Source organism: Zootoca vivipara, chromosome 14 (assembly GCF_963506605.1).
Source record: "Zootoca vivipara chromosome 14, rZooViv1.1, whole genome shotgun sequence".
NCBI classification, from domain to species: Eukaryota; Metazoa; Chordata; class Lepidosauria; order Squamata; family Lacertidae; genus Zootoca; species Zootoca vivipara.
The window spans coordinates 53,748,113-53,776,057 of record NC_083289.1 but is presented as its reverse complement, the minus strand read 5'-3'; the positions used below and the strand labels follow the sequence as shown (position 1 = coordinate 53,776,057).

At 56.5% G+C, this 27,945-nt stretch overlaps 1 protein-coding gene across 2 annotated transcripts; it reads left to right on the top strand.

Moving 5' to 3' along the window:
- On the top strand, positions 1-27,945 carry GLIS2 (GLIS family zinc finger 2). 2 transcript variants are annotated; one of them, XM_060282636.1, is made up of 7 exons: positions 1-266; positions 20,753-21,003; positions 21,141-21,322; positions 22,626-22,802; positions 22,910-23,043; positions 23,630-23,748; positions 24,807-27,945. In XM_060282636.1, the coding sequence occupies exons 2-7, from the start codon at positions 20,835-20,837 to the stop codon at positions 25,574-25,576; spliced, it is 1,551 nt and encodes a 516-aa protein (XP_060138619.1). In that variant the 5' UTR covers positions 1-266; positions 20,753-20,834; the 3' UTR covers positions 25,577-27,945. The 2 variants fall into 2 exon arrangements, with proteins under 2 accessions (XP_060138619.1, XP_034987816.1); XM_035131925.2 differs by lacking the exon at positions 1-266 and adding an exon at positions 838-1,288.

Genomic DNA, 27,945 nt, shown 5'->3' with positions numbered 1-27,945 from the left:
TCTCTCCCCCGAAGACAGAGAAGCAGGCGGCGTCGGGGGTCTTCCAGGGTTCAAGCCCCCGTGCGCCCTGGCAGCCTCTGGGGCTGCAGAGCCCCGCTGCAGCGACGGCGCCCCCAAGCACTGGCCCTATGGCGCGCAAGGGACACCCGGCTCCTAAAAGGCAGGGGGCAAGCAGCTAGAAGGCTGGCTCTCTGGGTCGCCACTCTCTGACCCAGCTCCTCCACCCGGTTTCCCCTTCGCCCCCCCAGCACCTGGCCATCAGCAAGGTAGAGTGCCTCTGGCCAAGGGAGGCTTCTCTGCGGAGCCATCGTGGAAATAAAGTATTGGAAGGCGGGGAGCGGAGACGGGTCAGCGCTGCCCCTCCCTCCCCAGCAACCGGTTGTACGACGGGGCCGGGGAGGGTCCGCCTTGGTTTTGCGCATCCCACTGCGACCGCGATCTCATCTCGGAAGCTCCTCAGGCCGCCGGCGCCTTTGAAAACCGACGCCTCCGGCGCTGCGAGCGGCTCTTCCTCCGGGTCGGGAGGACCCAGGCGTCCTGCGAGAGCCCCTCCCCACCCCAGCTAGAAGCGCAGCAACGCAGCTGCGCATCCCGGCGCTCTCAAGCGGGGATTTGAGGAGGGGGCGGGCTGCAGAGAGAAGTGGCTCCACCCGTGCCCTGTATTGCATGGTGGGGGGGGGGGCGCTTGGATTCCTGGGGAGGGGGGAGGGACTGCGTCTACCTCTCGGCGGGGAAGTGGGCGGAGCCTGGATGGGGGCGGGCATGCGCCCAGTCCCTCTCCGCCCCCTCCGCGCGGTGGGAGGGGCGCCTCCTCTCCAGCCTTCGCAACCGAGACGTTGTCGGAGGCCGCCCCAAGCGGGTCCCTCTCCGCAGCCGCGCGCTCGTAAATCACGCGCGCCGGGAAGGGAAACACCCTCGGCGCGCCTGTCCTCCCCCTCCCTCCGTGCAAGCAGGCGACCCCCTCGCTCCGCAGCCTCCGCCTCGCTCGCCCCCCCGCCTGCTCCCCGGCGCCGCCTCCCTCCCCTTCCCCGCCTCCCCAGGCGCAGATGTGGCGCTGCCGCGGCCCGCCCCGTCGGTGCCGGTGGGGGTGGCCGAGGCAGACGCCGGGCAGATCGCCTCCCGGAGGAGGAGGAGGAGGAGGTCGCTGCTCCCGCCGGTGAGATCCCGCGCAGGGGAGCCGGGCGCGGACAAGACCAGGCCGGGGACCCCCAGCCCGACCTGCGCCCGACGCGCACCGCCGCCGAGGGCGCGCACAAAGCCGCCCCCAGACGCCCCCGGCCGGGCCAAGGTAAGAAGGCGGCGAGCGGGTGGGGAAGGGGAGGCAGAATCCGGTTCCTGCGGAGGGTTTGGCAGCTCAGGGGCCCCTACCACCCCGTGACCCTTCCGAAGAGGGGGCGACGAGGGTCCCCGGCGCTGGCAAAGGGACGGGGCCGGGAGAGATGCGCGCCCGGCTGAGCGCTTGCTTCTCCCTTGGCGCTATTGTCCTTCTCGGCCACCCCACCCCCCGGGTGTGTTTGATCCGCAACCGAGAGAGCTGCAGGGCGGCGGCGTCCTCTCTCTTCTTCTTCTCCCCCACCCTTCGCCCTCCCCCGACGTCGCTGGGGGTCTCTGCACCATCCGGCGGGTGGGAGGAAGATATGCGAGGAATGCCAAACGAGCTGGCGGGGGCACCTTCCTGCGCGGGGCGAACAGGCACCGAGCCCAGGGAGGGAGGGAGGGAAGCGCGTGGGGGGGGGGAGAGCTGCCTCGCGTGAACCCGCCCTTCGATCCCCCCTTCCAGTCAAATATTAAAGAGAGGCAGAGTTAAGGAAGGAGGACCTGCGGAAAGAGAGCAGAGCCGGATGGCAAAGCCACCAGGGGGCCTCTGAGGATGTGCAGAGCGCACTCCTCCGTCGGCAGAGACCTGGGGCAGGACGAGCAGGCCAGAGGATGCCTTGGACAGGGAGTTCTCCCACCAGCCCCTCTTTGTTTAGACAGGAGCCAGCGCCTCTGAGCTGGCAGGATGAGGCCCTCAGCTGGCAGGCTGTAGTGGAGATTCCTGCATTGCAGGGGGGTGGACCATGCGACCCTGGGGGGCCCTTCCAGCTCGAAGGGGCTGGTATTCTAAGCCTCTTTTGTCAAGGGATGGTGCAGTCTGGCGGCTGCCGTTGGTGTTGGGGCCTGTGTCCTGCCTCGCAGGGCTGTGGGGCAGGAAGCCCAGAAAGAGGAGCTTCACTGATGGCACTCCCCCCCCCCCAAGGGCAGACAGCCCTGGATCTGGGGCAGCTGTGGTGATGGTGTCACTTGAGACAGAGCCTTGAGGACCCACTCCCTGTGTTTCTCTGCCACAGGGCCTCCCCCCACATCATAGGGGCTTTCCAGAAGCATAACAAAGGCAGGCCAGCTGCTTGGCATGCAGAAGGTCTCTGGCTCACTCCCCACTGGCACCCCCCAGACAGGTTGGAAATGACCCTTCCCAGGGAGCCTGCTGCTGCCAGTCAGCGCCTGCATGACTGAGCTCGACGCGCCCCTGTTCCGATTGCTTGCCACGGAGGCCGCATTTGTCTGGGGCGGCGCACAAAGTGGCTTGTGGTGTGGACCCCCCCCCCTGCTCTGACCTTGTTGACAATAAGGAGCACAGAGGAATGGGGGTCTTCTCCCTGGATCATGCTCCTCCCTGCCTGGTCTTGGAGACGCTTCACTCCTTGCGCAGCAGCGAAGGGGTCTTCATGGACCTTGCAAGATCTCGGGGCACGTTTGGTTTTGAAGCCCTGCTTGATGGAATTAGGGTTTATTTAGGGGGTACACTTCAGAAAATGGCAAAGGGCACTTGGGAGTCCCTGCCTCCCCACCTTTGGGCACAGCCTGGCAGACAAATAGCCTGGGTTACGAAGGATGACACTGCCTAGGTTGTCAGCCAGGGGGCGCTGTGCCCTCAGAGGTGCCCTCTGTGTCTAGAGGGCTTATCTCAAACTGGGGATCTGCCCTCCTGCTTGACCTCCCCACTGGGATGGGGGCACTTCTCCTGTTGGCAGGTATCTCTCCTCTGGCCTCCTTCACCTGAGAGCCTGGAGAAGAGAAGGTTAAGGGGTGATATGATAGCCATGTTCAAATATATAAAAGGATGCCATATAGAGGAGGGAGAAAGGTTTTTTTCTGCTGCTCCAGAGAAGCGGACATGGAGCAATGGATTCAAACTACAAGAAAGAAGATTCCACCTAAACATTAGGAAGAACTTCCTGACAGTAAGAGCCGTTCGGCACTGGAATTTGCTGCCAAGGAGTGTGGTGGAGTCTCCTTCTTTGGAGGTCTTTAAGAGGAGGCTTGACAGCCATATGTCAAGAATGCTTTGATGGTGTTTCCTGCTTGGCAGGGGGTTGGACTGGATGGCCCTTGTGGTCTCTTCCAACTCTATGATTCTATGAGGAGCAGCTGCAGCAAGTGATGTTCCAGGGGGGGGGGCTGTCTTTGCAAAGAGCCCCTGCACTGGGGGGGGGGTTGTTGGGGTCGGGGGCTCTTTCATGCCTAGCCTAATACTTGGGTGCATTTTCCTTCCGGCCTCCTTGTCTTCATCTCTCTCAGATCCAGGCCAAGAGTTTCATACTCCTTCCTCTCCATCATCGCTGTCAGTTTGCTTGTTTGTAGAGTCTGACTCTTGGGATGTGAATATTAGGATTCCCCTCCGGAAGCCTCAGATTTTGCTTTGAACTTCGAAGTCCACACTGTTTCGATTCAGCCCACCTTCCCCTGAACTGGCTCTGCCCACTCGTCTACGCTGCCTGTCTGCTGGTGGTCTTTCAGCCCCCCCCAGCCCTGAGAGAGAAGCCCCCTGCCCCACAGATCTGGCCCCCTGCTTGCCAGTCCCATCCTTGCTGAAGGCCAAATCTGGCCAGAGTCGGCCACAAGGCAGAGAGAAGCCAGGAGGTGGGCATGGGAAGAAGGAGGCCATGCGCTGGCATGCACTGGGTTGGGCAGAGGGGAGATGTGGGGAAGAAGAAGAGGAGGAGGATCCCAGCTGGCCATTTTGGGGCTGGGGGGCGGTCCATTTAGCTTCAGCTTCCCATCCTGGGCAATATAATAAATGAGTTAAATTTGTAAAAATGCTGAAAACATCCCGAATGCGGGTGTGTTTTTAGTTTATTCCTGGTTTTAATGTTCTGAATGTTCTAATTGTTTTTTCCTGACGATCTTATTTTTCTGTTCTTTTCGTAAACTCCTTTGATTTTTTTTTTAAACAATCAAGTGGTATACTGTATACATTTTCTTAAATAAAATAAATATGCTCCCTCGTGAACGTTTCGAAGGAGGAAGAGGCGCTGTTTAAAGCCAGCGGCACTCACTGCATCCCACTGCAGACAACCCTGGAAACAAGTCAAGCCAGGGCACTGATCCATTTCCCCAGCAATCCTGAGCCCCAGCCTTATTGGACCTGGTGGCTGAGAAATCCTCGCCTTCTGGGTTCTCTTCTCAGCCAGAACTCATACTCCTAGACGCCACAATCACCTTGCAATGGACTTTTCCCTCCCTAAATGCAAGAGCTGCTCCCAGTGGGTTTTGCCTTTCCTGTAGCTCTTCCTGGCCCCCCGTTCAGGGACCCCCAGCAGACCTGTGCTCCCTCCTCCAAACATGGCTGCACCAAGGGGCTGTCCTTCAATATGGGAAGGACCCACCCAGATGGGGTCATAGAATCATATCATAGAGTTGGAAGAGACCACGAGGGCCATCCAGTCCAACCCCTTGCCAAGCAGGAAACACCATCAAAGCATTCCTGACAGATGGCTGTCAAGCCTCTGCTTAAAGACCTCCAAAGAAGGAGACTCCACCACACTCCTTGGCAGAAAATTCCACTGTCGAACAGCTCTTACTGTCATGAAGTTCTTCCTAATGTTTAGGTGGAATCTTCTTAATAATAATAATAATAATAATAATAATAATAATAATAATAATTTATTATTTATAACCCACCCATCTGGCTGGGTTTCCCCAGCCACTCTGGGCGGCTTCCAACAAAATTATAAAACACAGTAATCTATTAAACATTAAAAGCCTCCCTAAACAGGGCTGCCTTCTTTCTTGTAGTTTGACTCCATTGCTCCGTGTCCGCTTCTCTGGAGCAGCAGAAAACTTTCAAACTGCAGGGAAACTGGAGCTGAGCTCTCCTGGGGGCTCCCCCAGCGGGTGGGTGTGGGTGAGGTGGCTATAGAGCACCATCTGCCACCAGGGGTCTGCGTCCGATAGGAGGTGTGTCCTATTTGCATTTGTGCCAAAGGCTGGCGTTTCTGTGCAAGAGGCGGATTTTGTGGGCAGGGATGCTGAGGGACTTCCCAAGCTGTGAAACTGAGTCTTTTTGAGCATTAGAATTCTCTGGGTGTGTGTATTGAATTTTAAAGAGCATGCTTGTAGTCCTCATGGCGTAGAAAGACTTGCAAATGTAGAAACTGTGTATCTGAAGAAGTGTGCATGCACACAGAAGCTTATACCACATAACACTGGTCTTGAAAGACCTACATTGGCTCCCAGTACGTTTCCGAGCACAATTCAAAGTGTTGGTGCTGACCTTGAAAGCCCTAAACGGCCTCAGTCCAGTATACCTGAAGGAGCGTCTCCACCTCCATCATTCTGCCCGGACACTGAGGTCCAGCACCGAGGGCCTTCTGGCGGTTCCCTCATTGCGAGAAGCCAAGTTGCAGGGAACTAGGCAGAGGGCCTTCTTGGTAGTGGCACCCGTCCTGTGGAACACCCTGCCACCAGATGTCAAAGAGAAAAACAACTACCAGACTTTTAGAGGACATCTGAAGGCAGCCCTGTTTAGGGAAGCTTCTAATGTTTAATAAATTATTGTGTTTTAATACTTCTGTTGGAAGCAGCTCAGAGCGGCTGGGGAAAACCAGCCAGATGGGCGGGGTATAAATAATAAATTATGATGATGATGACGACCCTGGGGGTCCCTTCCAATGCTACAAGCCTGTGATTCTCATAGTGGCCAACCAGGCACCTTAAAGGGAGGCCTGCAAGCAGAATCCGAGCATAGGAGCGTCTCTCCCCTCTTGTGGTTTCCAGCAACTGGGCTTCAGAAGCATCATTGCCGCCGACTGTGGAGGCAGAGCTCAGCCATCCTGGCTAGTAGTCCTCTTTCAAAGCCACCCAAGTTGGGGACCTTTGCTGCCTCCTGTGGGAGAGAGTTCCACAGTTTCGCTCTGTGCTGCATGAAAAAGTCCTCCTTCCTTTTGCCTTTCCTGAGCCTCTCAGCCTTGGGCTTTCTGGGGAGACTCCCGAGTGTCTCTAGATTGGGGGTGTTCGCCGTATCCCTCCTGCCTTTGCTCCAAGGAGCAGAAAAGGCAGCACAGAGGGTCTCTTCCCCCCTCCACTCCAATTTTATCCTCACAACAGCTCCGTTCAGGATGAGAGTTGGTGTTTGGCCGAACCTTTGAGCTTGGTGACCAAGTGGGGATTTGAACCCAGGACCCTCTGCTCTGAGCCAACAGCCTCCACCGTTCACCCAGTGCTATATTTGCCTCTGCTCTTCCTGCAGGAAGCAGATCAGAGCTGTGTCTTTTACCGAGGTGGCCTTTGGCTCCTGACGGAGAAGGAAGTCCAAAGGGTGCCCTTGGGGAAGGCGGTGAAAAAGGAGGAAGCTGGTGCCCTTTGACGGGGGTCCAAACCCTCCAGCAACGGGCATCTGCTGCACCCTGCTTCATGGCAACGCCCCCCCCCCATTTAATGGAATATGCTCCTCTCTTTGAGCTCTGGCACAAATGGATGCCCTGTGTTTCCGCAGGGATCCCTGGAAAGATATCCCCAGGGTGGCTGGGCTCCCTAGACCACCTTCCTCTCCCCTTCCCCGACTTCCTCCTCCTCCTCCTGTTTCTGTAGCCATCCATTGATGCAGAACGGCCTTCCTGCTGGCAGTTTCTCCCAGTGCACCGGGGCAAAAGTTCCATCCTTGTCCCCATGACTGTGGCCCCTTGACCTCCTCTTCCTCCGCCACCTCTCCCTCCCTCCCTCCCTCCCTCCCCTCCCCCCCCCAATTCCTGGCTGGCTTTGCATCACAGCTGCGGCTCTGCAGACAGCCTGGGGCCTGGCAGCTTCGCCTTGGCAGCTGCCCAGGTGGAATGCTCGGGATACCACTGGCTCCTTCTCAGCACGTCTTGCATCCAGAGAGGAGGCTGGCCCGCCCTCCCTCCCTCCCTCCCTCCCTCTCTCTCTCTCTCTCTCTCTCTCTCTGGCTGTGTGCTGAGGTGGCAGAGGCTGCTGCTGCTTGGCTGAAGCAGAGGAAGATCAGGGCAGAGGTGCCCGGGCAGGTGCCTGGGCAAGGCAGGCAGGCAGGAGGAGGAGGACCAGCCTCCAAGGTGGGCCTTGACCTGAGCAGAGCCCGGCCTCTAGCCATCGTCCCAGGCTGCTCTTTGAAGGGCCTCACAGCAGCCCACCCCACGGCGCCAACATCTGTCCGACACCAATGTCTCCCTCCGGAACAGCTGGGCTCTTCCTTCCCCTTTGTGAACTTTGGCTCCTCTCCCAAGGGCCCCAGGTGCAGGGAGGGAGGGAGGGAGGCCAAGGAGGATCTGCTTTCAGCCAGGCAAAAGTTCCTGGTCACTCACAACTGCTCCCCCCCCCCCCCGTCCTTGGAGAGCAGCCCAGCCTCTGGGTCAGGAGAGAGGAGTGTCCAGCTTGGCTTGGAGCCCTGCTTGACCTGTCAAGGATGGAGCGGCTTACTTAATAATACTTCATAATAATTGTATCATTTATATGCCGCCCATCTGACTGGGATGCCCCAGCCACTCAGGGAAGTTTCCAGCAAAATATAAAAACACTACAAAATGTTAGCTATTAAAAGATTTCCGTAGAAAAGGCTCCCTTCAGAAGTCTTCTAAAAGTTGTATAGTTTATCTTCTTGACATCTGGTGTGACCTTTATAACCCACCTCCTTGCAAGGGGGATTAAAAAAAAAACCTTCCCAGAGGTTGGGCAGCCATCTGTCATGGGTGCTTTAGCTGAGTTTCCTGCATTGCAGGGGGCTGGACTGGATGACCCCTGGGGGTCCCTCCCAACTCTCCAGTTCTTTGATCTCATTCAAAGCCCTTAAATGTGACCTCAAGGGAGTTGGCCAAAACCACAGGTTGCTGGGGTGGGGACACGACTCCTCCTGGTCCTTAGCTTGGCCTGGATGAGAGCTGTGCTGGGAGAGGCTGCCATTTCTGGCCTCTCCCCCCTCCCCCCCCCCCCGGCCAGCTGCACAGCCATCAAGGCTGGAGTCCAGTGTTAGAAATTAGCCAGGTGCATCTTGCTACTACCATAATGTGGGTCCAATTGCAACTACTTAGAGTGGTACTTAGGTTGGCAACCACAGTTTAAAAACCTTTGCTTTAGTCCATAGTTAATATTCTCCCCCCCCCCCATTTCCACGGAGTGTGTTTCTCCTTCTTGCATCCTGAGACAAGTGTGTTGTTCTAAGAGAAAGCTACAGTCAAGCAACGTAGCTGGAATCATAGAATCGTGAAATTGCAGTGTTGGAAGGGACCCCGAGGGCCATCCAGTCCAACCCCCCCTGGTGAATAGACCGCTGTGGCAACCACAACTTAGCTGTAAGGGGCCATTTGGCACTGATGGAGGTCTCTTGAGCTGCAGATATCATAGAGTTGGAAGAGACCACAAGGGCCATCCAGTCCAACCCCCTGCCAAGCAGGAAACACCATCAAAGCATTCCTGACATATGCCTGTCAAGCCTCTGCTTAAAGACCTCCAAAGAAGGAGACTTTGCAAATTCCACTGCCAAACAGCTCTAACTGTCAGGAAGTTCTTCCTAATGTTTAGGTGGAATCTTCTTTCTTGTAGTTTGAATCCATTGCTCCGTGTCCACTTCTCTGGAGCAGCAGAAAATAACCTTTCTCCCTCCTCTATATGACATCCTTTTATATATTTGAACATGGCTATCATATCACCCCTTTACCTTCTCTTCTCCAGGCTAAACATACCCAGCTCCCTAAGCCGTTCCTCATAAGGCATCGTTTCCAGGCCTTTGACCATTTTGGTTGCCCTCCTCTGGACACTTTACTTTTCTCCCTGTTAAAATTCATCTTGTTTGCTTTGGCCTAGTTCTCTAATCTGTTAAGGTCATTTTGAAGTATGCTCCCGTCCTCTGGGGTATTAGCCACCCCTCCCAATTTGGTGTCATCCAAGTTGTTTATAAAGATATTGAATAAGACTGGGCCCAAGACAGAACCCTGTGGCACCCCACTAGTCACTTCTCTCCAGGATGAAGAGGAGCCATTGATGAGCACCCTTTGGGTTCGGTCAGCCAGCCAGTTACAAATCCATTGAATGGTAGCATTGTCTAGCCCGCATTTTACTACTAGCTTCTTTACAAGAATATCATGGGGCACCTTGTCAAAGGCCTTGCTGAAATCAAGATACGCTTCATCCACAGTGTTGGGGCAACCAAAATGGTCAAAGGCCTGGAAACAATGCCTTATGAGGAACGGCTTAGGGAGCTGGATATGTTTAGCCTGGAGAAGAGAAGGTTCAGGGGTGATATGATAGCCATGTTCAAATATATTAACGGATGCCATATAGAGGAGGGAGAAAGGTGTTTTCTGCTGCTCCAGAGAAGCAGACATCGAGCAATGGATTCAAACTTCAAGTAAGAAGATTCCACCTAAACATTAGGAAGAACTTCCTGACAGTAAGAGCTGTTTGACAGTGGAATTTTCTGCCAAGGAGTGTGGTGGAGTCTCCTTCTTTGGAGGTCTTTAAGCAGAGGCTTGACATCCATCTGTCAGGAATGCTTTGATGGTGTTTCCTGCTTGGCAGGGGTTTGGACTGGATGGCCCTTGTGGTCTCTTTCAACTCTATGATTCTATGGACACGTTCCAGCTTGTCAGTATCCTTCTTGAACTGAGGTGCCCAGAACTGGACACAGTACTCCAGGTGAGGTCTGACCAGAGCAGAATACAGTGGTACTATTACTTCCCTTGATCTAGATGCTATACTCCTTTTGATGCAGCCCAGAATTGCATTGGCTTTTTTAGCTGCTGCATCACACTGCTGACTCATGTCAAGTCTGTGGTCTACCAAGACTCCTAGATTCTTTTTATCATAGAATCGTAGAGTTGGAAGAGACCACAAGGGCCATCCAGTCCAACCCCCTGTACTGCTCTCAAGCCAGGTGTCACCTATCCTGTATTTGTGCCTTTCATTTTTTATTTTTTATTTTGCCCAAGTGTGATGTTGCTTGTTTGTTCCTTGTCCCTGCGAGGGGCACACAGCCTAAAGGGTGTGTGTTGGTGCCAGGAGAACAGCACCTGTCTGGTCAGCTGCACCAAGTGGCAAGTGGCCAGCTGGGGTCAGCATGCCAGGCCAGGGTTGGGGAGGCAGCATGGCCAAGCAGCTGTGGGCTGGCTCTGCCCTGCCTTGAGAGGTCTGTGGATGAAGGGTAGAGGGCCGGAAGAGCCTCAGGGAGGGGCAGAGGCCAAATGGACCAGGGCAAGAGCCAAGAGACATAGCCTGGCCAGGACAGAGTGGAGGAGGAGGAGGAGGAATAGGCGGCACTTTGAAGACACGGCTGCAAAGAGACACGGGATAAAAATAGAGGCCACCTCCAGCCCATCAAGCTCAGCCTGGGCCTCGCTGGCTCTCCAGAATCTGCAACCACCTACAGAATCCCACATAACAGCAGATGCTATGAAACAGAATTCCTTTTGCCCAAAGGAATGAGAGAATCAGTCAACAGCTTGCAAAAGACTTGGTTGAAGCTGATTTTTTTTTATTGTGAACCGTAGTCGTTTGCAGTGTTCCGCGTTGTTTTGTATACGGCTGCAAATTTGTATGCGTATAATATGGATAATATTTGGGTCTCTTTGGTTTGGTTTTGTATCTTGTTACCATGTTATGTAGGGTAGTTTGTCTTTTTATGTTGCAAAGCACCTTGCAATCTTCAGACGGGCAGCATATGATTTTAATAAATAACAATCACCACCTCTATCTATGGTATAGCTGTCCTGGGTTTGGGGCAGGGCCTCTTCCCGGTGCTACCTAGAGATGCCATTGGCTGTTGGCCCTGGGACCTTCTGCATGTAAACAGGTGCTCAGCGCCTGACCCCAACCCTTCCCACGTATGTTCCAGGCTACAGACTCAATAAGGTTGCTTTCAGTCCCCTGGGTGTCCCATTCTACCTGTGGTCAGAAGATGAATTTCCTCTGCCACAGCTTCTCTGATCCACGTGAAAGGCCAATGTCCGGGTCCTGCTGGGTCTTCTGCATTAGTTTGCAGGATAGTAGCCCGCTCTCCTTGGGTCTGGTCTGCCCACACGAAGGCCTTATATTCAGGTCTGGAATTAAGGAGGCAGGTGCAGAGGGGCCTCTTGATGGAGGAGAAGACCAGTCCTTTGCCCTTCCCTGTTGTGGGAAGACATTCAAACATACGAAAGTCAGAAGAGCCTGGCTGGTGCTGGATCAGGCTCCAGGACCCCAGCTAGACCAGTGCCCTGTTCTCTGGGAGGCCAACAAGCAGGTTAGAAACTCAGATATATATAAGCTAGGCCCCAAGTGGCTTCTTAAACCAGGGTTACAGTCACCATTTGGGGGCCAGACTGCTCAGTTCTCATATTTTCCAATACAACTTCTTGGTTCCTGAAATTTGTTCTGAATGTGCACATAAAATACCATGGATAGAATTCTACAGGACCTTCTGCTGGTGTGTGAAAACAGTCAAGATCCAGGGATCCCCAGACACGCTCCTCCAGATGGGGGAGACGTCAGGCACCAACCTGGCCCCTGGGCATCTTCATTTGATTGCAAGAGGCCGGTAGCCAGGTGCAAAATGTGCCTGGCGAATTTCGAATACTGGCCATGAGACACTGCAAAGGGAAGCCCTCCAAGCAGGGACTGGGCCTCAGAGCCCCTTCCCCCTCCTGCGGATTCCAGCAACTGGGATTCAGAAGCCTTGCTGCCAGTGTTCGAAATTCACCAGGTGCCAGAGGTGCATTTTGCCACCTGGCTATCGGCCACCTGCAGCCAAGTGAAGATGCCCGGATGCCTGACGTCTCCCCCATCTGGAGGTGCCTGCCAGGGGATCCTCGGATCTGGAGGGTTTTTACACATCAACAGCGCATCCTGTTGAATTATACCTTTAATATTTTATCTGCATGATCAGAACAACTTTCAGGAACCAAGCCATATGGCCCCCAAATGGCAACTAGACATTCCGTTTGGGCGACTGTAACCCTTCTGTATCCGAGTTTCTGACACTGCTTGCTGCCTCCAGCTGCAGAGGGAGAGAGAGCCATTGTGGCTCCTTGTCACCGATAGCGTTCCTCTCCATGGAGCCGAGAAACAAGCAGGATGGCAGAGCAACCTTTTTCCCCTGCTCCTCGCTTTCAGCTCCCAGCAAACAGCATTTGGAAGGCGACTTTTTGCTCTGCTGGGCAAGGGTGGCAGCCTGTCTGCCATGAAGGAAGCTGATAGGGATGGCTTAACTTTCAGCCTGCCCTCCTGCTGCATGTGTCACATATCGGTGCCCCAGGGAGATGCCACCCCAAGGAGGACTAGCTGATGGGAGGGCCAGGAAGTGTCTTCACCTCGGAATGGGCACAAGAGGTTGGGCACGAGGTCTGAGAACCACCGGGCTGGCCGAGGCCCAGACAGCATCCAGGAAGTTGCACCCGCGCTCTTCCTAGTGTGTGTGTTGGGGGGAGGGAGGGAGGGAAGCTCCCCTGCCTGCTCGCTTGGAGGAGATTCGCACTCGCCACAGGCGAGGGAGAAAGAAAGGATTGTGTTCTTTGGCGGAGCAAAAGCTCCTGGCAGCTCCCTGACCACATCCAGCTCTTGCTTGGCTGCGATTGATATGAGTCAGGACAGGATGGAAGTGGCTTGAAGGGGGGGGGGGGGTTTGAAGAGCAGGGTGTGTTGGGTCTGTTCGTCAGGCACATTTCCTGTTCCAGTGGGGGGGGGGGCTGCAGGAGGAGGGGCAGCCCTGAGCCTCAAAGTCCAGAGCCCCCAGCTGTCTCCCAGGCAGGCACTGACCCAGCAACCCAATCCCTGGAGCAATGAGGGGAAAGGCCCCCAGGAGCCCCTGTCTGGGACGCTGCGGGTCCTCCTGGGTCAAGGAGAGCATTCCAGCCTCTGTCTGGAGAAGGAGGGGGGGCAGCTGCCGGCCAGCACTGGAGGGGCGTCGTCGTCGTCCTTGTGCGCAGCTGCGGAGATGGAGGCAGCTTCCCATTTTTCACAGGCCAGGAACCTCTCCTCCTCCCCACTCCTTTGGCCCCAGGGTGGGGGCTGCCTGCGCCATCCCCCCCCCTGGAAGTCGAGAGAGGTGGCCCTCACCCTTCCAGTTCCTCTGGATTCCAGGCTGGGAGGTTTCTTCCCAGGAATGTTGTGCTGGGGGCCAGTTTGGTTTGGCAGCCTCTGCTTCCAAGGGAGGCAGCCGAGAGGCTTTGCATCCAGAGCGCCCCACCCCAGCCGGCTCCCTGGAGCAGCTCAGGAATCCAATGGCTTTGGGTGGGGGCGGGGGCGGCTGGGAGACTCGGCACCCCGGCTCATTCCTGAGACACTCTGCAAGGCTCTGCCAGGGTGGGGCAGATGTCCCCCCTCCACTCAGCTCCTGCCTGGCCCCATGGAGGCTCCAGAATCCGAGGCAGATGTGGGTCCCTCTCACAAACCTCCGAGAGCCTCTCCTTCCCCAGCAAACAGCCTTGTGGAAATGGGAGGCACTTGCAGACCCCCTGGCGACCTGCCAGCTGTGGGAGTCTCCCCCCCCCCCGCTCTTCTGGGGAGGGGGAAGTGAGGGGGTTGGCCCTCTAAGGCAGTGGTCCTCAACCTTGGGCCTCCAAAAACATCTGGAGGCCCAAGGTTGAGGACCACTGCCTAAGGGCTTGATCCCCAGCCGAACTTTGTTCCCCTGTGTGGGGCAGGCCACGATCCCTTTGAATTGCGGGTGGGCGGAGATATCGGGAAGTAACTGGAGACGTGCTGGGTGGGCTTTGTGGTCAAGGCCGTCTGAGCTGTTGGGTGGAGTGGGGTTTGTGATGGGGAAGGGCAGGGCTAGGCAAGGGGAGTGTGGTGTAGTGGTTGGAGTGTCGGACTAGGACCTGGGAGAGACCAGGGTTTGAATCTCCCCACTCAGTCATGAAGTTCACCGGGCGTGACCTGCCGTGTGTGTGTGTGTGTGTGTGTGTGTGTGTCGCTGCCTCTCTCAACCTAACTTGCCTCCCAGGGGCTTTTGTGGGGATTAGGTGAGGAGAGGAATATTTGAGCTCCTGGATAGCTCAGCTGGTTAAAACAAGGTGCTCATAAGGCCAAGGTTGTGGGTTTTCTGAATCCCCGAATGGTAGAGTTAGAAGGAACCCCAGGGGCCATCTAGTCCAACCCCCTGTGATGCAGGGAACTCAACACACTGCCTCCCATCCAATCTGAAACCATACCTGACCCTGCTTAGCTTTGCAAAGGTGCTGCCAGTTTTATTGCTGCATTACTAGCGTCTATCCCCGTACGGGACAGCTGCATATCCCTGCATTGCAGGGGGTTGGGCTAGATGGCCCTTGGGGTCCCTTCGAACAATTCTTTGATTGTATCCTTGGAGGTGGGGTATAAATGCAATATATAGATCAATGAATAAGTGGGCTCTTTCAGCAAAGGGGGCTGCTTCTCCTAGTGCCTGAGAAGGGATGGAGGCTCAGCGGACGCCAAGGGGTGTGAACACGGGTTCATCCATTTCACTGCATCTACTCTGAGTAGGACCTGGTGGAACACAGACCCAGGTGTGGGAGAATTAGGTGGCTGGCGAGGGGCCTCTCATCTGCTTTGCTGCTTTATGTAACAAGGGGAACTGAGCTAAGCATGCTCTCCCTTTCTTGCTCTGTGTAGAGCAGAGGAATTGTTTTCACTTGGGCTTGTTTTTTCTGGCCCAAGCTGCCTTGGGGCGTTTTCGAGAGAGGCTGAGGAGGAGAAATGTCCCCATATCAAATGGGGTCCCAGAGGCTTCCTGTGGCCAGCGGAGCTCTGACCTGTCTATGGAAGAGGCGAGGCTTCACCTCTCCGCTCTTGGGGGGGGGGGAAGCATAGCCCTGCCAAGGAGCCAGACAGGGTCCTCTTTGCCCCTTCTTATTTCAAGCCCAGCCTTGCTGCCCCCCAGCCTGCTTCCAGGAGGGGTCAGTGAGGGGCACCTTTGGGGGGGGTCTGCTGCTGCTGCCAATGATGTGGTGGTGATGGTCTTCCTATAGGGCCTGCAGCCGCCTGGGCCTCTGCCAAGGGGAGCCTGCAGGATCCTGCCTCCCTCTCTTGGCTGCATGCAATTAAGCAGGGAAGTGGAGCAGCCTTTGGGGAAGGAGGGGGCGCCCCCCTCTCCCCTCTCCTTGCTGCTGCAGCAGCAGCAGCAGCTCCCCACCCACTTCCGCCCTCGCCTCCTTTCTAATAGATTCCTGTTGCAGCTGTGCGACCGACCCCTCAAGCTGACACATGGCAGGGAGGGAGAGGATAGGCCTCTTCCGGCTGGGGGGTGAGCCAGCCAGAGCTGCCTCCTGCCAGCTGCTCCTTCCAGGCAGAGCCGAGTCCCTAGAAGGCCCCTCTCGGGTGGGGAGCAGGGGGAGGGAGGGTCCCTGGGACAGCATCCATCCACACCTCCCCTTACGCTGCTCTAACAGTCGGGGAGAATGCTGGCAACTGTAGTTTGCTAAGGGTACGGATCTCGCGGAGATACAGTTTACCCAACACTCTTCCTTACAGTCAAAGTGGTGTAGTACTGCTTTAAGCATACAGAATAGAATCATAGAATTGTGGAGTTGGATGGGACCCCCCAAGGGTCATCCAGTCCAACCCCCGGCAATGCAGGAATCTCAGCTCAAGCATCCATGACTGGTGGCAATCCCACCTCTGCTTTGGAACCTCCAAGGAAGGAGAGTCCACTGTCTCCCAAGGGGGTCTGCTCCACTGTTGAGCGGCTCTTGCTGTCAGAAATGTCTGCCTGGTGATGCATAGTCAGAACCTCCTCCCTTGTCACTTGAAGCCACTGGTTCGAGTCCTACCCTCCAGAGCAGGAGAAAACAAGCTTGCTCCATCTTCAGATATTTGAAAGTGGCTCTCATATCTCCCCTTAGTCTCCCCTTTTCTTTAGCCTGGAATTTAGGCGGATTTAGGGGAGCCTCGGGTTCTGCAGGAGACGCCACAACTATGGTTTAGAACAGAACATGAGCAGGACAGAGCACCTAATTTTGGCATTGCGCAAGGGGGTGCTGCTGACCTTTGAGACCCCAAGGTCCCCTCCTGCTGCCTGGCTTGGCGGCCTTCCTTTGCTGCCCCAGATGAGCCCCACCACAAGAGGCTGGAGGGCCTCCCTGCCCTGGGCTCTCTTGGTTGGTATCCCCCTCCTTCTGGCCCCAAAGCCCTGGTGGGGTGGGGTGGGGGCACCAGCCCCTCCTGATTTTATATCAAATCATGAATTTGCCTCTGGCCTCCTCCTTCGACACAGTCCTCCTCAAGGACACAAACGCCGTGGGAAAGGAGTAAAGTACTCTAAAGCAGCATGAGACAAGAAATTTAAAACGTTAAGACCAGTACAGGGAAAGCCCAGGGGGAAATACTGTAGTGCGTTTGTTTTTTGAAATCATTTTAATTTGATTTTACAGATATTTATTTGGTATTGTTATAAATTTATATCTGTTTATAGAGAATTCTCTGAATCTCGAGACTTCCCCCCATCTCCTCCATGGGTCCTATTGTCAACATTTTCAAGTGCATATTATTGCATACTCTATATATTATATTTTAAATCCATCCATATTATCCACAATACTTGTTACTTCACAAGTGAAATCAAAACCCTGCTAATATTTCCATCTGCTTATAGTGGTCTCCTAAGTAAACGTCTCCCATTGTTTTTGAAGTTTTTGTCCTCTTGGTTCCTGAAAAGGGAAAACTAGTTTTGCTACGTTTTATTTATTTATTTCATAAAGTTTACAGAAAGCAATAAAGCTGTGTGTTGTTCTTGCTTAAAAAAAATACTTTGAAACCTACTAAATCAGATTAAAATTCACACCAGCACTTCTAAGCACCTGGGCTTATCTAAACAAGAATGTTTTAGCAGGCGCTGAAAGGGGTACAGCATATCAATCAGCAGGGAGTTCCAAAGTGCAGGAGTTGTTACAATTGCGAAACTGGTACCTGGCACCTGTAGCCTATTCTGCCAATCAAAGCAGTCTAGTGGCCATCTATGGGTTAGCAGGCATGGCCAAACTTGGCCCTCCAGATGATGGGATGATGGGAGTTGTAGTCCCAAAACATCTGGAGGGCCAAGTTTGGCCATGCCTAGAAGTGATCTCGCAGGGTAAACTGGTCCCAAGTTGTTAAGAGCGTTATATACTTGAATCTGGCCCATACTGACCTGGCAGCTCCTGGGCCCTTGCAGGGTGGGCCCAGAAGGAAGGTCCCTGCCCCAAGGTGCTTCCCATCCACAGAATCCCATGGAGGGCGTGGGGAGGGCAACTTGTACTCCTTCAGTTCAGCTGGCGAAAGGGCTCAGCCTCAGAGGAAGGGTTCATCTCCTCCCTGGGAGGTTTTGAAGCAGAGCGGAGATGGCCGTCTGCCATGGATGCTTTAGTTTAGATTCCCGCATTGCCGGGGGTTGGACTAGATGACTCTTTGAGAACCCTTCCAGCTACCATTCTAGGATTCTATCCTGTCAGAAGATGCTGACCTCTCCTTTCTTGGTGGTTTGTAAGCAGAGGTCGGATGGCCACCTGTCAGGGACCCTTGAGCTGAGATTCCTTCACTGCAGGGAGTTCATAGTATCCGATAATAGTGGAGTTTGACTAAATGACCCTCGGGGATCCTTTCCATCACCATTCTAAGATTCTATGCCATTTTAAAGTGTGGTGTCTTTTGGGGGGAGTTATTGGGTTGTTTTAATTTTGACTGTGTATTTTGTGGTTTTGTATTTTGATTTTATTTTGTGAACAGCTCTGAGACCCCCGGGGAATAGGGTGGTATATTAATATTAATAATGTCTCAGCCCAGAAGTGTGCTGACTCCACCGCCGACGGCGCTTTTGTTTCGAGAGTGGAGAGTCCGGCTGCAGGAGGGGGGGCAGGGTGCGCTTTCATGCAGCCGCCTCGGACCTCCCAGCGCGCGGGTGGGCAGCCCCCCCCAGGCCGTCGGGGGCCCCTCTGCCTCGGAGGCGTCGGCCCGGCGGGGGCTCCTGCCTGGGCCTGCCCCCCCCCGGTGCTCCGGCTCCGCGGGAGGCGCTGCCGCATTCCTGCGCGTCTGAGCCGCTGCCGCCTGCCGTGGCCCGGTGCCAGGCAGGCAGGGAGGACAGGAGGCGGCCTCCGCCACCCGGGGCGGGCGAGGGAGCAGGTGCCACCTGGAGCTTGCCGGAGAGGGGAAGGCTCCTCCGGCCCCACCACCCCCAGCGACCCTCCGATGGCCGCTTTGGCTTCCTTGCGCTCGTTGCCCGCGCGCCCCGCTCCTCCATTCATGCGCCAGGCCGGCTCTTGGCAGCGGCAATAGCCGGGCGTTCCCGGGCTGCCTGGGAAGGCAGGCGGGGCCGGAGCCGAAGGAAAACAGACCGAGCCGCAACCCTGCCCAGCTCGTCGCAGGGCACTTGGCAGCCGGGCCAGCGAGCCTGGCGGGACGCCCCGTCGAGGCAGAGGCAGCTCGGGGTCACGCAGCTCGGGGCGTGGGGATCCCGCGGCCCGGTGCCTCCGGGAGGGAAAAAAACGAGGCAGGTGGGCGCTCCTGAGCATATGCAGAGTGCATTGACCCAACTCCCCGAGGGGCGGGGCGTCTGGGACGGGGCGGGGGGCCTGGACGTGGGCACAGTTTGTTCCAGGAGATGCGAGGAAGATGCCGCGCGCCAGGTCTTGAGCAAGTCACACGAGCTGGCTCTCCCCTCTCCTCCGGTTGTCCCGTCAGGCAAAGAACGGGCGGGGCGGGGCCCGACAAATCCTGGGGGTCTGGAGGGGGGTTTCCTCCTTGCCGCCGCTCGCTACTTCCCTTCCTTTCCCCCTCTAAGCGCGTCCCTCTCGCCAAGTTGCTGGAGAAGGCAGGAGGGCTGGTGACTTCTCTGGAATTAGGGCTCGATGCCTATGGAGGGGCAGGGGAACTGGCAGGCAGAGCCCCCACCCCACACCCCACTGCCAGGACCCATCCAAGTTCTCGGAGATTCTGCTCCTGGGACCTTCAGGGCAGCCTCCATTCCCTGCGAAAAGAGGAGGCAGCAGCAACAACAACGGAAAGCAGGGTGCGCCCCTTTCCCCCCCCCATCAGCATCCCAGATGGGTTTTAGCCCTGTTGTTGTTGTTTAGTCGTTTAGTCGTGTCCGACTCTTCGTGACCCCATGGACCAGAGCACGCCAGGCACTCCTGTCTTGCACTGCCTCCCGCAGTTTGGTCAAACTCATGTTGGTAGCTTCGAGAACACTGTCCAACCATCTCGTCCTCTGTCGTCCCCTTCTCCTAGTGCCCTCAATCTTTCCCAACATCAAGGTCTTTTCCAAGGATTCTTAAATAACATTAATGTGATTTTGTGGAATTGGGGTGTTTATTGGAGCCTCAATTTTTTGGAAATAACTTGCCTTTATGAAGCAGTAGTCTTTCACCAGGGCTACTGGGGCACATTCCTCTCAATAAGAATGTCAAGCATTATTATTATTTTTTTAAAAAAAACCTCCCCAAATTGCCACACTCTTTTCTGCCCCACATACAATTTATACTCCCATGAATTTACAGAGGGGGTATTTCTGTCAATATCCTCTGCACCACCCAACCCAAAAGCATAACTGTGGCTACAGATGTGAAGGCCTGTTGGGGAGGGGGCAGGGAACCACATAAAAAATGGGCTGGAAAATGTGTTTCCCATTTTTTCAAAAAACAAACAAACAAACCCATTTTTCATTCTTCCCCCACCCTCAGTGAGGAGATAGTGACACTCTGCACATGTGTAAGGATACACTTTCCTAAATAAGTGCTATACAAGTCTTATTGCGATGAAAACGGCAAGGTTAAAAATTGTTGCCCTACCAAACTACACATTACTAGTCACCAATGAGTGTCACGTTTCTTATTTAATTTGAAACCTGTGGTTCTAATTGAAATGAATATTGATGGCAAGAGACAGCAAGTGTGAGTGGATAACCTGTTACAGGGAAATTGGACGGGTCCCCCCAGCCTTGCCTCACCAGTAAACAATTTGCGTGTCTGATTCCCAGTGGGGTGGGCTCTGGCTGTGTCTGCTGAAAGTCCCAGGCAGGATCTGGAGCGAAAGCCCCCCCTTTGCCCTGCCCAGGTGAGCAGCTGGCAGGACGTCTCCAGACCAGAAGGAGGCACCCATCACATCTCCCGGCGCCCGCATGGGACAGAAACTCTTTGTGCACATTTTTTAAGACCTGGTAGGGAAGGAAGAGGCAAAGTTTGGGGCCTAGAGCAAGACAAGGGAGGCAGCCTCCCTTGTGACTCTTTGATCTGCCAGCCTCGAGGGGAGGGGCAGAGCGACTTTGTTCTCTGCTGGTGGTGGTGGTGGTGGGGGGAGCCCTGTGACCCATGCCCTTCTTGCCAGCCTTTCCTGGAGCAGCTGCTGCCCCCTGCTGGCCAGTTCTGGGGAGCCACAAACCCCCGTAACAGGCTTTAAAAGCCTCCACTGAGATTCCAATCGAGATGTTTCCTTTCCTGATGCCCAGCAGGACCATTCTGTAGTGCGACCGCTGGCACAGGGCGGGGCATGGGGCCTGATCCAGAGTGGTGCAGCTACTTCAGCTTCTCTCTCTCTCTCTCTCTCTCTCTCTCATATGTCTCAGGTTGAGGAGCCTCTCGAAACATCCTCCTCCCCCTTCCTTCCCCGATTGACAAGAGTGGCCTCCTTCTCCCTGGCCATTCGCCATGCATTCCCTTGACGAGCCGCTGGACCTCAAGCTGAGCATCTCCAAGCTCCAGGCGGCACAAGCAAAGGGTGAGCAGATCCTGGGCAGCTCCAGGCCCCGAACCTTCCGCCAGGACTTCCGGGTCCGGGAGGACAGCAGCCCCGACTCGCCTCATTCCCCACTTGACGGTGAGTGGCCGAGGGGTGGGCTCGGTGGGTGGGGGGCAGATGCGAAGGGAGATTCTGCTGGAGTCATGGAACTGGGGCAGGGCAGAGCAAGTGTAGGGGGGGAGCTTCTTCACGGCATCTCTCCCCCTCCTTTGCAGGCCTCCAGTTGCACTCCAAATGCCACGACAAGAGGGACACCCGCTTCTCCTCCACCCCCACCATCGACCTGAGCCTTTCTCCTCCTCCCCCTCCCGGCTTTGACTCCCCCTGTGGGGGCCGCGCCTCACTCTCCCCCGACAGGCAGAGCGACGGGGAGTTGGCGAGCTCCTCTGCCCTGCGGGTGAGTTGCTGGTTGTGGTGCCCCAGGGTTCTGAGCAAGGGATGTGGGGGGCAGCTGAGCGAGGACAGAAGGCAACTCTCAAGGACCACCCCCTGCGAAACTCCAGCCCACTGAGAGGAGGCCAGACTCTGGCTGAGCTGGGAGGGCAGGGGGTAGGGCTAGATGGCCCGTGGGGTCCCTTCCAACTCTACAGTTCTATGGGTCTCCTACAGGGGTGGGTGGCAGATGGGGTATAGATGGGAAGGGGGTGCCTCCTGCCTTGCCCACCTTTGCCATTCCTTGCCAAAATAGGAACCTGCAACCTGTCACATAAAGTAATAGCTGTTATATTTAACTAATAAATAGTTGTTAGACTTATATTTATATATAAAAGTTTATATGCCACTCATCAGCCACTCTGGGCAGCTTCCAACCAATTAAAACATCAAACACAGTAAAGCATCAAACACTAAAAACTTCCCTAAACAGATGTCTTCTAAGATTGAGAGAGTTTATTTCCTTGACATCTGGTGGGAGGGTGTTCCACAGGGCAGGCACCACTACCGAGAAGGCCCTGTGCCTGGTTCCCTGTAACCTCACTTCTCGCAGGGAGGGAACCGCCAGAAGGCCTTCGGTGCTGGACCTCAGTGTCCGGGCAGAATGATGGAGGTGGAGACGCTCCTTCAGGTCTACTGGGCCAAGGCAGTTTAGGGCTTTAAAGGTCAGCACCAACACTTTGAATTGTGCTCGGAAACGTACTGGGAGCCAATGTAGGTCTTTCAGGACCGGTGTTATGTTGTCTCGGCGGCCGCTCCCAGTCACCAGTCTAGCTGCCGCATTCTGGATTAGTTGTAGTTTCCGAGTCACCTTCAAAGGTAGCCCCACGTAGAGCGCATTGCAGTAGTCCAAGCAAGAGATAACTAGAGCATGCACCACTCTGGCGAGACAGTCCGCGGGCAGGTAGGGTCTCAGCCTGCGTACCAGGTGGAGTTGATAAACTGGACACAACTGGATGCTGCCCTGGACACAGAATTGACCTGCACCTCCATGGACAGCAGTGAGTCCAAAATGACTCCCAGGCTGCGCACCTGGTCCTTCAGGGGCAGTTACCCCATTCAGGACCAGGGAGCCCCCCCCCCACCCGCCCACCCCGTCTTCCAAAAACAGTACTTTTGTCTTATCAAGATTTCTCCTCAATCCATTGACCGCTATCCCAGCATTCCCAGGCTTCGTGAGCCGGACCATCAAGCCCTTTGCATTGCCAAAACAATGCAGGAGACCTTTCTGTTTCTTCCCAACCACCCCCCTCTCTCTGTCGCCTCAGGACCTCCAGTCCCTGCGCTACATCGATGGCCTCCGCAGCTCCTTTCAGTTCTTCCTGCCCCTCAACTCGGGGGGTGCCTTGCACCTGCCTGCCTCAGCCTTCCTGGGGGCCCCCAAAGAGAAGCGCCTCTCCCCAGAAATGCCTCTGCAGAAGCAGCTGGTGTGCCGATGGTCAAAGGTGAGCAGTGCCTTTGGGGTGGGGGGGGCACCTCTCCCTCCAGGGCCCTGCTGGTCTCTGTTGAGGCTGAAGCCCACCCCTCCACCCTCTGCTTCTTCCTTCTCCAGTGCAACCAGCCCTTTGACCTGCTGCAAGACCTCGTGGACCATGTCAACGACTTCCACGTGAAGCCCGAGAAGGACGCCGGCTACTGCTGCCACTGGGAGGGCTGTGCTCGCCACGGAAGGGGCTTCAATGCCAGGTAAGCCAACGGCACACTGCCCAGGCATCTGGGGAGTGGGAGAGACCCCTGACCCTCCCTTGAGGGGCTTGCAGGCATCCCAGGGACCATGCGCACCAGGCAGAGGAGCGAGACTGAGAGCAGCATCTCCCCCTATGTAGGGCTGTGCTGAGCAGACTTCCAGGCAGCTTCTGGCATTGTTGGTCGTGGGTGTGAGCTGCAGGCTGACAGCGCCTTGGATGGGCACCACGTTGGCTACCCATGGCTCAGAAGAGGGGGGCAGCAAAACCCCTCGTGTTTGAGCTCCCCAAATTGGCTTGGCTTGCGCAGAGCCTCCTGCTTGGAGGATTCTCTCTCTCTCTCCCCCCCTCCCCTCCAGCAGCCCTCTGGCTGTGGGGAGGGAGACAGAGCCTCAGGAGTGGCCAAGCCTGGGGCCCCCTCCCCGTCTTGTTTGGCTCTGGACTCGCCCCAGCAGTCTGCAGCGCCAACAGTCGGGGTGACCATGGCAGCCGCAGGTTCTTTGCCCCTGTTGGAAGCACTCTGGGAAGCAGTCTCTGCTCTCCTCCATCTCCTTCCATCTTGATGGGCTCCTTCCATCCCTCCCCAGGTACAAGATGCTGATCCACATCCGCACCCACACCAATGAAAAGCCCCACCACTGCCCCACCTGCAACAAGAGCTTCTCTCGGCTGGAAAACCTCAAGATCCACAACCGCTCGCACACAGGTGAGTCTTGAGTGGGCCAGGGGAGTGGGCCCAGCTCTCTAAGCCCCCTGCAGGGGACAGGTGGATGACAAAGCTTTCCAGGAAGATTGGGCAAGTTCACGGAGGAGGAGAGGGCTAGGGAAGACTACTAGCTGCAGCGACTATGCTTCTGAATATCGGTTGCTGGAAACCACAGAAGGGGAGAGTCGCTCTTGTGCTCAAATCCTGCTTGCTGGATTCCCAGACATCTGGGCGGCCGCTGGGAGAAGAGCACTCTTCTCATGTTCCTTTGGAATCCTAGAACAGAAGCATGGGGAGGGACCCCCAGAGTCATCTAGCCCAACCTCCTGCAATGCAGAATTATGTCCCAAAAGCTCTGGTGCCCTGACTTCCAAGTCTCCCTGTCCGCTTTCCTTGGGGGGGGGGGATCTGAGATGCTGGTGGCTGCCAACTAGAGTCTGCCATCTAGAGTTGGGAGTGCGCCACAGTTCGGAGCAGAGCTTTCCAGGCTTTGAATGTTGGCGACACGCTTTGTAAGTGTGCATCATTTTGCAACACAGCAGTTCAGTTTTACAGTCAAACCTCGGTTCTCGAACGGCTCCGTTTTCAAACGTTTCGGCTCCTGAACACCGAAAACCCGGAAGTAAATGCTCTGGTTTTCAAACGTTTTTTTGGAACCCAAACAGTTGAGTACAATAAGCTCTTGCAACCAATCAGAAGCTGCATCTCGGAAGTCGAACGGGCTTCTGGAACGGATTATGTTTGACATCTAAGGTTTGATTGTACTAGAAAACTGAAGGTTAAACTAACCCCTTTCCAGCCCTGGGAGGAGCGTGGGGAGCATTTGTGCGACACACCTAACACACTAACGTGTTGCGACACAGTTTGGAAAGCTCTAGTTTAGGGTGCCTTCTGGGCCAGCTCTTTGCGATCTATTGAAGGATGAAGGGGGCAAAAAACGCTGGCGTCTCCAGGCTCCACCTGGGCATCTTCAGTCGTTCTCAAGATGCAAATTTTGACCGCTGGTTTCAAGGAAGCCTTTCCCTTAATCTCTCGCGTGTCCCTTCCTCCCCCCGCAGGCGAGAAGCCCTACATCTGCCCCTACGAAGGCTGCAGCAAGCGCTACTCCAACTCGAGCGACCGCTTCAAGCACACCCGCACCCACTACGTGGACAAGCCCTACTATTGCAAGATGCCCGGCTGCCACAAGCGCTACACCGACCCCAGCTCCCTGCGCAAGCACATCAAGGCGCACGGCCACTTCATCTCCCACGAGCAGCAGGAGCTGCTGCAGCTGCAGCCGGCCCCCAAGCCCTCCCTGGCGGCCCCCGCGGACGTGCCTTACCTCAATGGGGCGCAGATCATCATCCCCAACCCCGCTGCCCTCTTTGGCAGCCACGGCCTGCCCCTCCCACTGGGGCCCGCCCCACTGGACCTCAGCGCCCTGGCTTGCGGGGGGCTGGCTGGCCTCCACAGCCCTGTCCTGGCACCCCTCAACCTGGCCAAGAACCCGCTCCTCGCCTCGCCCTTCGCCGCCAGCAGCCTGGGGCTGCCCGTCGTTTCCTTGCTGGCGGGGGCCGCCTCCGCCAAGGCCCTGCCCGAGAGGAGCGTGGCCCGGCCTGGCAAAGGCGGCGGGGGCGGGCAGGGGCCGCCGCAGAGCTGCAAGGAAGCCAGCGGGAGGACTGAGCGGGGCCGGGTGGGCGCAGAGGGCCTCTCGCTGCTGCCTGCAGGGGGCGCCCTAGACCTCTCCACCGGCATGAACTCTGCGGGTAGCTCGGACGGCCTGCCCCCCGGGTGGGTGGTCATCCCCACAGGCTCTGTGTTGCTGAAGCAAGCCGTGGTGAACTGAAGGGGGGTGGCGACTCACACCAAGGATGGGGGACTGGCTGGGGGGAATCTGGGACTGACCGTGGCCAGTTGAGGGCCCCAGGCAGCCCTGGAAGAGCTTCTGGCCTGTGCCGAAAGGTGCCCTCCTTTCTTCCCCCACCCACACACCAGATCTCCCACCCCCACCCCGCTATGGCTGCTGGGGCTGGCCACCCCCTCGGCTTCCTGGACACTCACGACGGAGGAGCCTGGCTCTCCTGAACAAAGCAATAAGCAGCATTTCCCTGAGCAGCAGCCGTGACGCCCCGTTCTGCCCCCTAGCTACCTCCACACAGGCATTGCGGGGGTTGGACTAGAGGACCCTTGGGGTCCCTGCAGCGGGTCCAGGGCCTTTGCCCTCTCTGCATACAGAAAAGGAGGGTGCTGGTGCTTTCTCTCTCTGTCTCCCACCCAGAGCGCCTCTTAGCACCCCCCTCCAACATGCCGGCTTCTCTGCTGCACCCCCCACCCACCCACCCCAGTCTACTGGCCTCCCCTTGGTGCCTGTTGGCTCAGGGGGTCTTCTGCTTCCAGCGCTTGGCTGCTGTTTAGGGAAGGAGAGCCCCCCCCTCCGCTGAGATTAGAGGTGCTGCCCGTCCCCCTCCCCCAGGGTGGAGCTGCCTCCCTCCCTCTCACTGAACAAAAGCAGCCATGCCTTTTCCTGGCTCAGCCCCCCCCCCCCGACTGACAAGGCACACCCAACGGCTGTGCTGCTCACCAGCTCCTCTTCTGCCTTCCCACCCCCCAAATGACGTGGAGGATCTGAAATATTCACTTCCCCCTATTAGCCCTTCCAGGTGTTTCAAAGCTGCACAGCCTGACCTGCCAATCTCCCGGCCTGAGGTGGTCCTGCGTGGGAACAGCAGCTGACAAGCCTCCCTTGGTTCTTGTCCCACCCAAGAGCCCCCCCCCCTCCCATCAATTCCCTCTGGCCAAGATCCGTGTGGATAGACGGGGCCCAGAAGGAGCAGGGAGGTTTGCTGCTAGTCTGCGCTTCCTCCAGGAAAAGCCCTCTGGAGGCACAGCTTGCCCCCAAGGCAAGAGGTCCAGGGAGCCCCCTCCCTCCCTTGGAGACGGGAGGGGTTGCAAGGACCGGGCACCCATCTGAGGAACAGGACCCCCCCCCCCCATGTCCGGGCACCAATGCAGGGGAGAGGAGCAGAAGCCAGGAGAAATGGATAGTGCATCTCACCTCCAGCAAAGGCTGCCCAGTCCTTTAATGCCATTGTCTCCACCTGCAGGATGGGTCTGTTGTCAAACTGGCCCACCCAACAGGGCTGTTGTAAGGATTGCTTAGACAATATACCTGCTTTGTGGGGTGGGGGGGAGGGCAGGTGGCCAAGCAGTCCCCAATTGGGTATGGCAGTGGCATGGGGGCAATATTAGCAGCACAAACCCGTCCCCCTTGGGTCGCGGCAAAAGAGCCAATAGGAGTAAGACCTGAGGGGTTGCCAGTCACACCCATTGCCACTCCCCATTGGCTGGGACTGGGCAGGGGCCTGACTCACAGGGCCAGGAGGGACCCACTGCAAATGGGGTGCTGCTCCGGCCCCCTGACTGGGGCAGCTGTGAAAGCCACACTTATTCTTGTCTGTGCATCTTGGTTTCTGAAGGGTCCCTGGCTCCCCCCTTGCCACTCGTCCCAGCAGCAGCAGAAAGGCCCCCTGCTTCTCCCCCCAAGCGCACGCTTCTTTGCTGAAGGAGCCCGCTTCACCTCGACTGCCCTCCCCAATTTGGAGGGGTCCTGCTGCTTTTCGCTCCGGTCTCCCCATACAAGGGGGTTCCCACATACCTCTCTCCACGCCACTGTTTCAGCGGGACCCCTGCTCTGGGCTTCCACACAGGCAGGCTCCTTGGGCCTGCTGCTGCCCCTTCTTCTGACGCCCCCCCACCCCCCAAAGGTGCTGGCAGGGGGAGGCCCTGCACCAGCCCCCCCCCTAGCGCTGCCTGGGGCGCCTGGGACCACGCACTGCCGCTCAGCCGAGGGGAGCTGGCCTCCCAGCCACGCAGTGGAAGAAGGCTGAGCACAGGGCCGGGCATGCACAGAGCCCCATGCGCCCCGGGGCCTGATCCTGACCCAGCACGCCTTGCTGACTGACCAGGCCTGCGAGCCGGTGAACGTGTCCGTTTCCTTCCCCTTGTCGTCTGTTGTCGCTCACTCCAGGCCGTCAGTATTTTAAGCCGTTTCTAAGTGCCTTTCGATTGTAGTTTCTGTTGGATTTTGCCCTGCCCCTCTTGCCTCCATCACTGTTAGCGTAGTTGACGACAGGAAGAGATAAGCTACGACCCAGGCCTCTGCGACAAGAGGATGGCTACTAGGACGGAAATAATAAAAGCGGATCTTGACACTTT

What these genes read in the sequence shown, in the direction of transcription:
- GLIS2 (XM_060282636.1), top strand. Translation starts at nt 20,835, where the DNA reads ATGCATTCCCTTGACGAGCCGCTGGACCTCAAGCTGAGCATCTCCAAG. An exon ending in CGAGCTCCTCTGCCCTGCGG is followed by an intron (nt 21,323 to 22,625) that starts GTGAGTTGCTGG and finishes CTGTCGCCTCAG; the next exon opens with GACCTCCAGTCCCTGCGCTA. An exon ending in CCACAACCGCTCGCACACAG is followed by an intron (nt 23,749 to 24,806) that starts GTGAGTCTTGAG and finishes CTCCCCCCGCAG; the next exon opens with GCGAGAAGCCCTACATCTGC.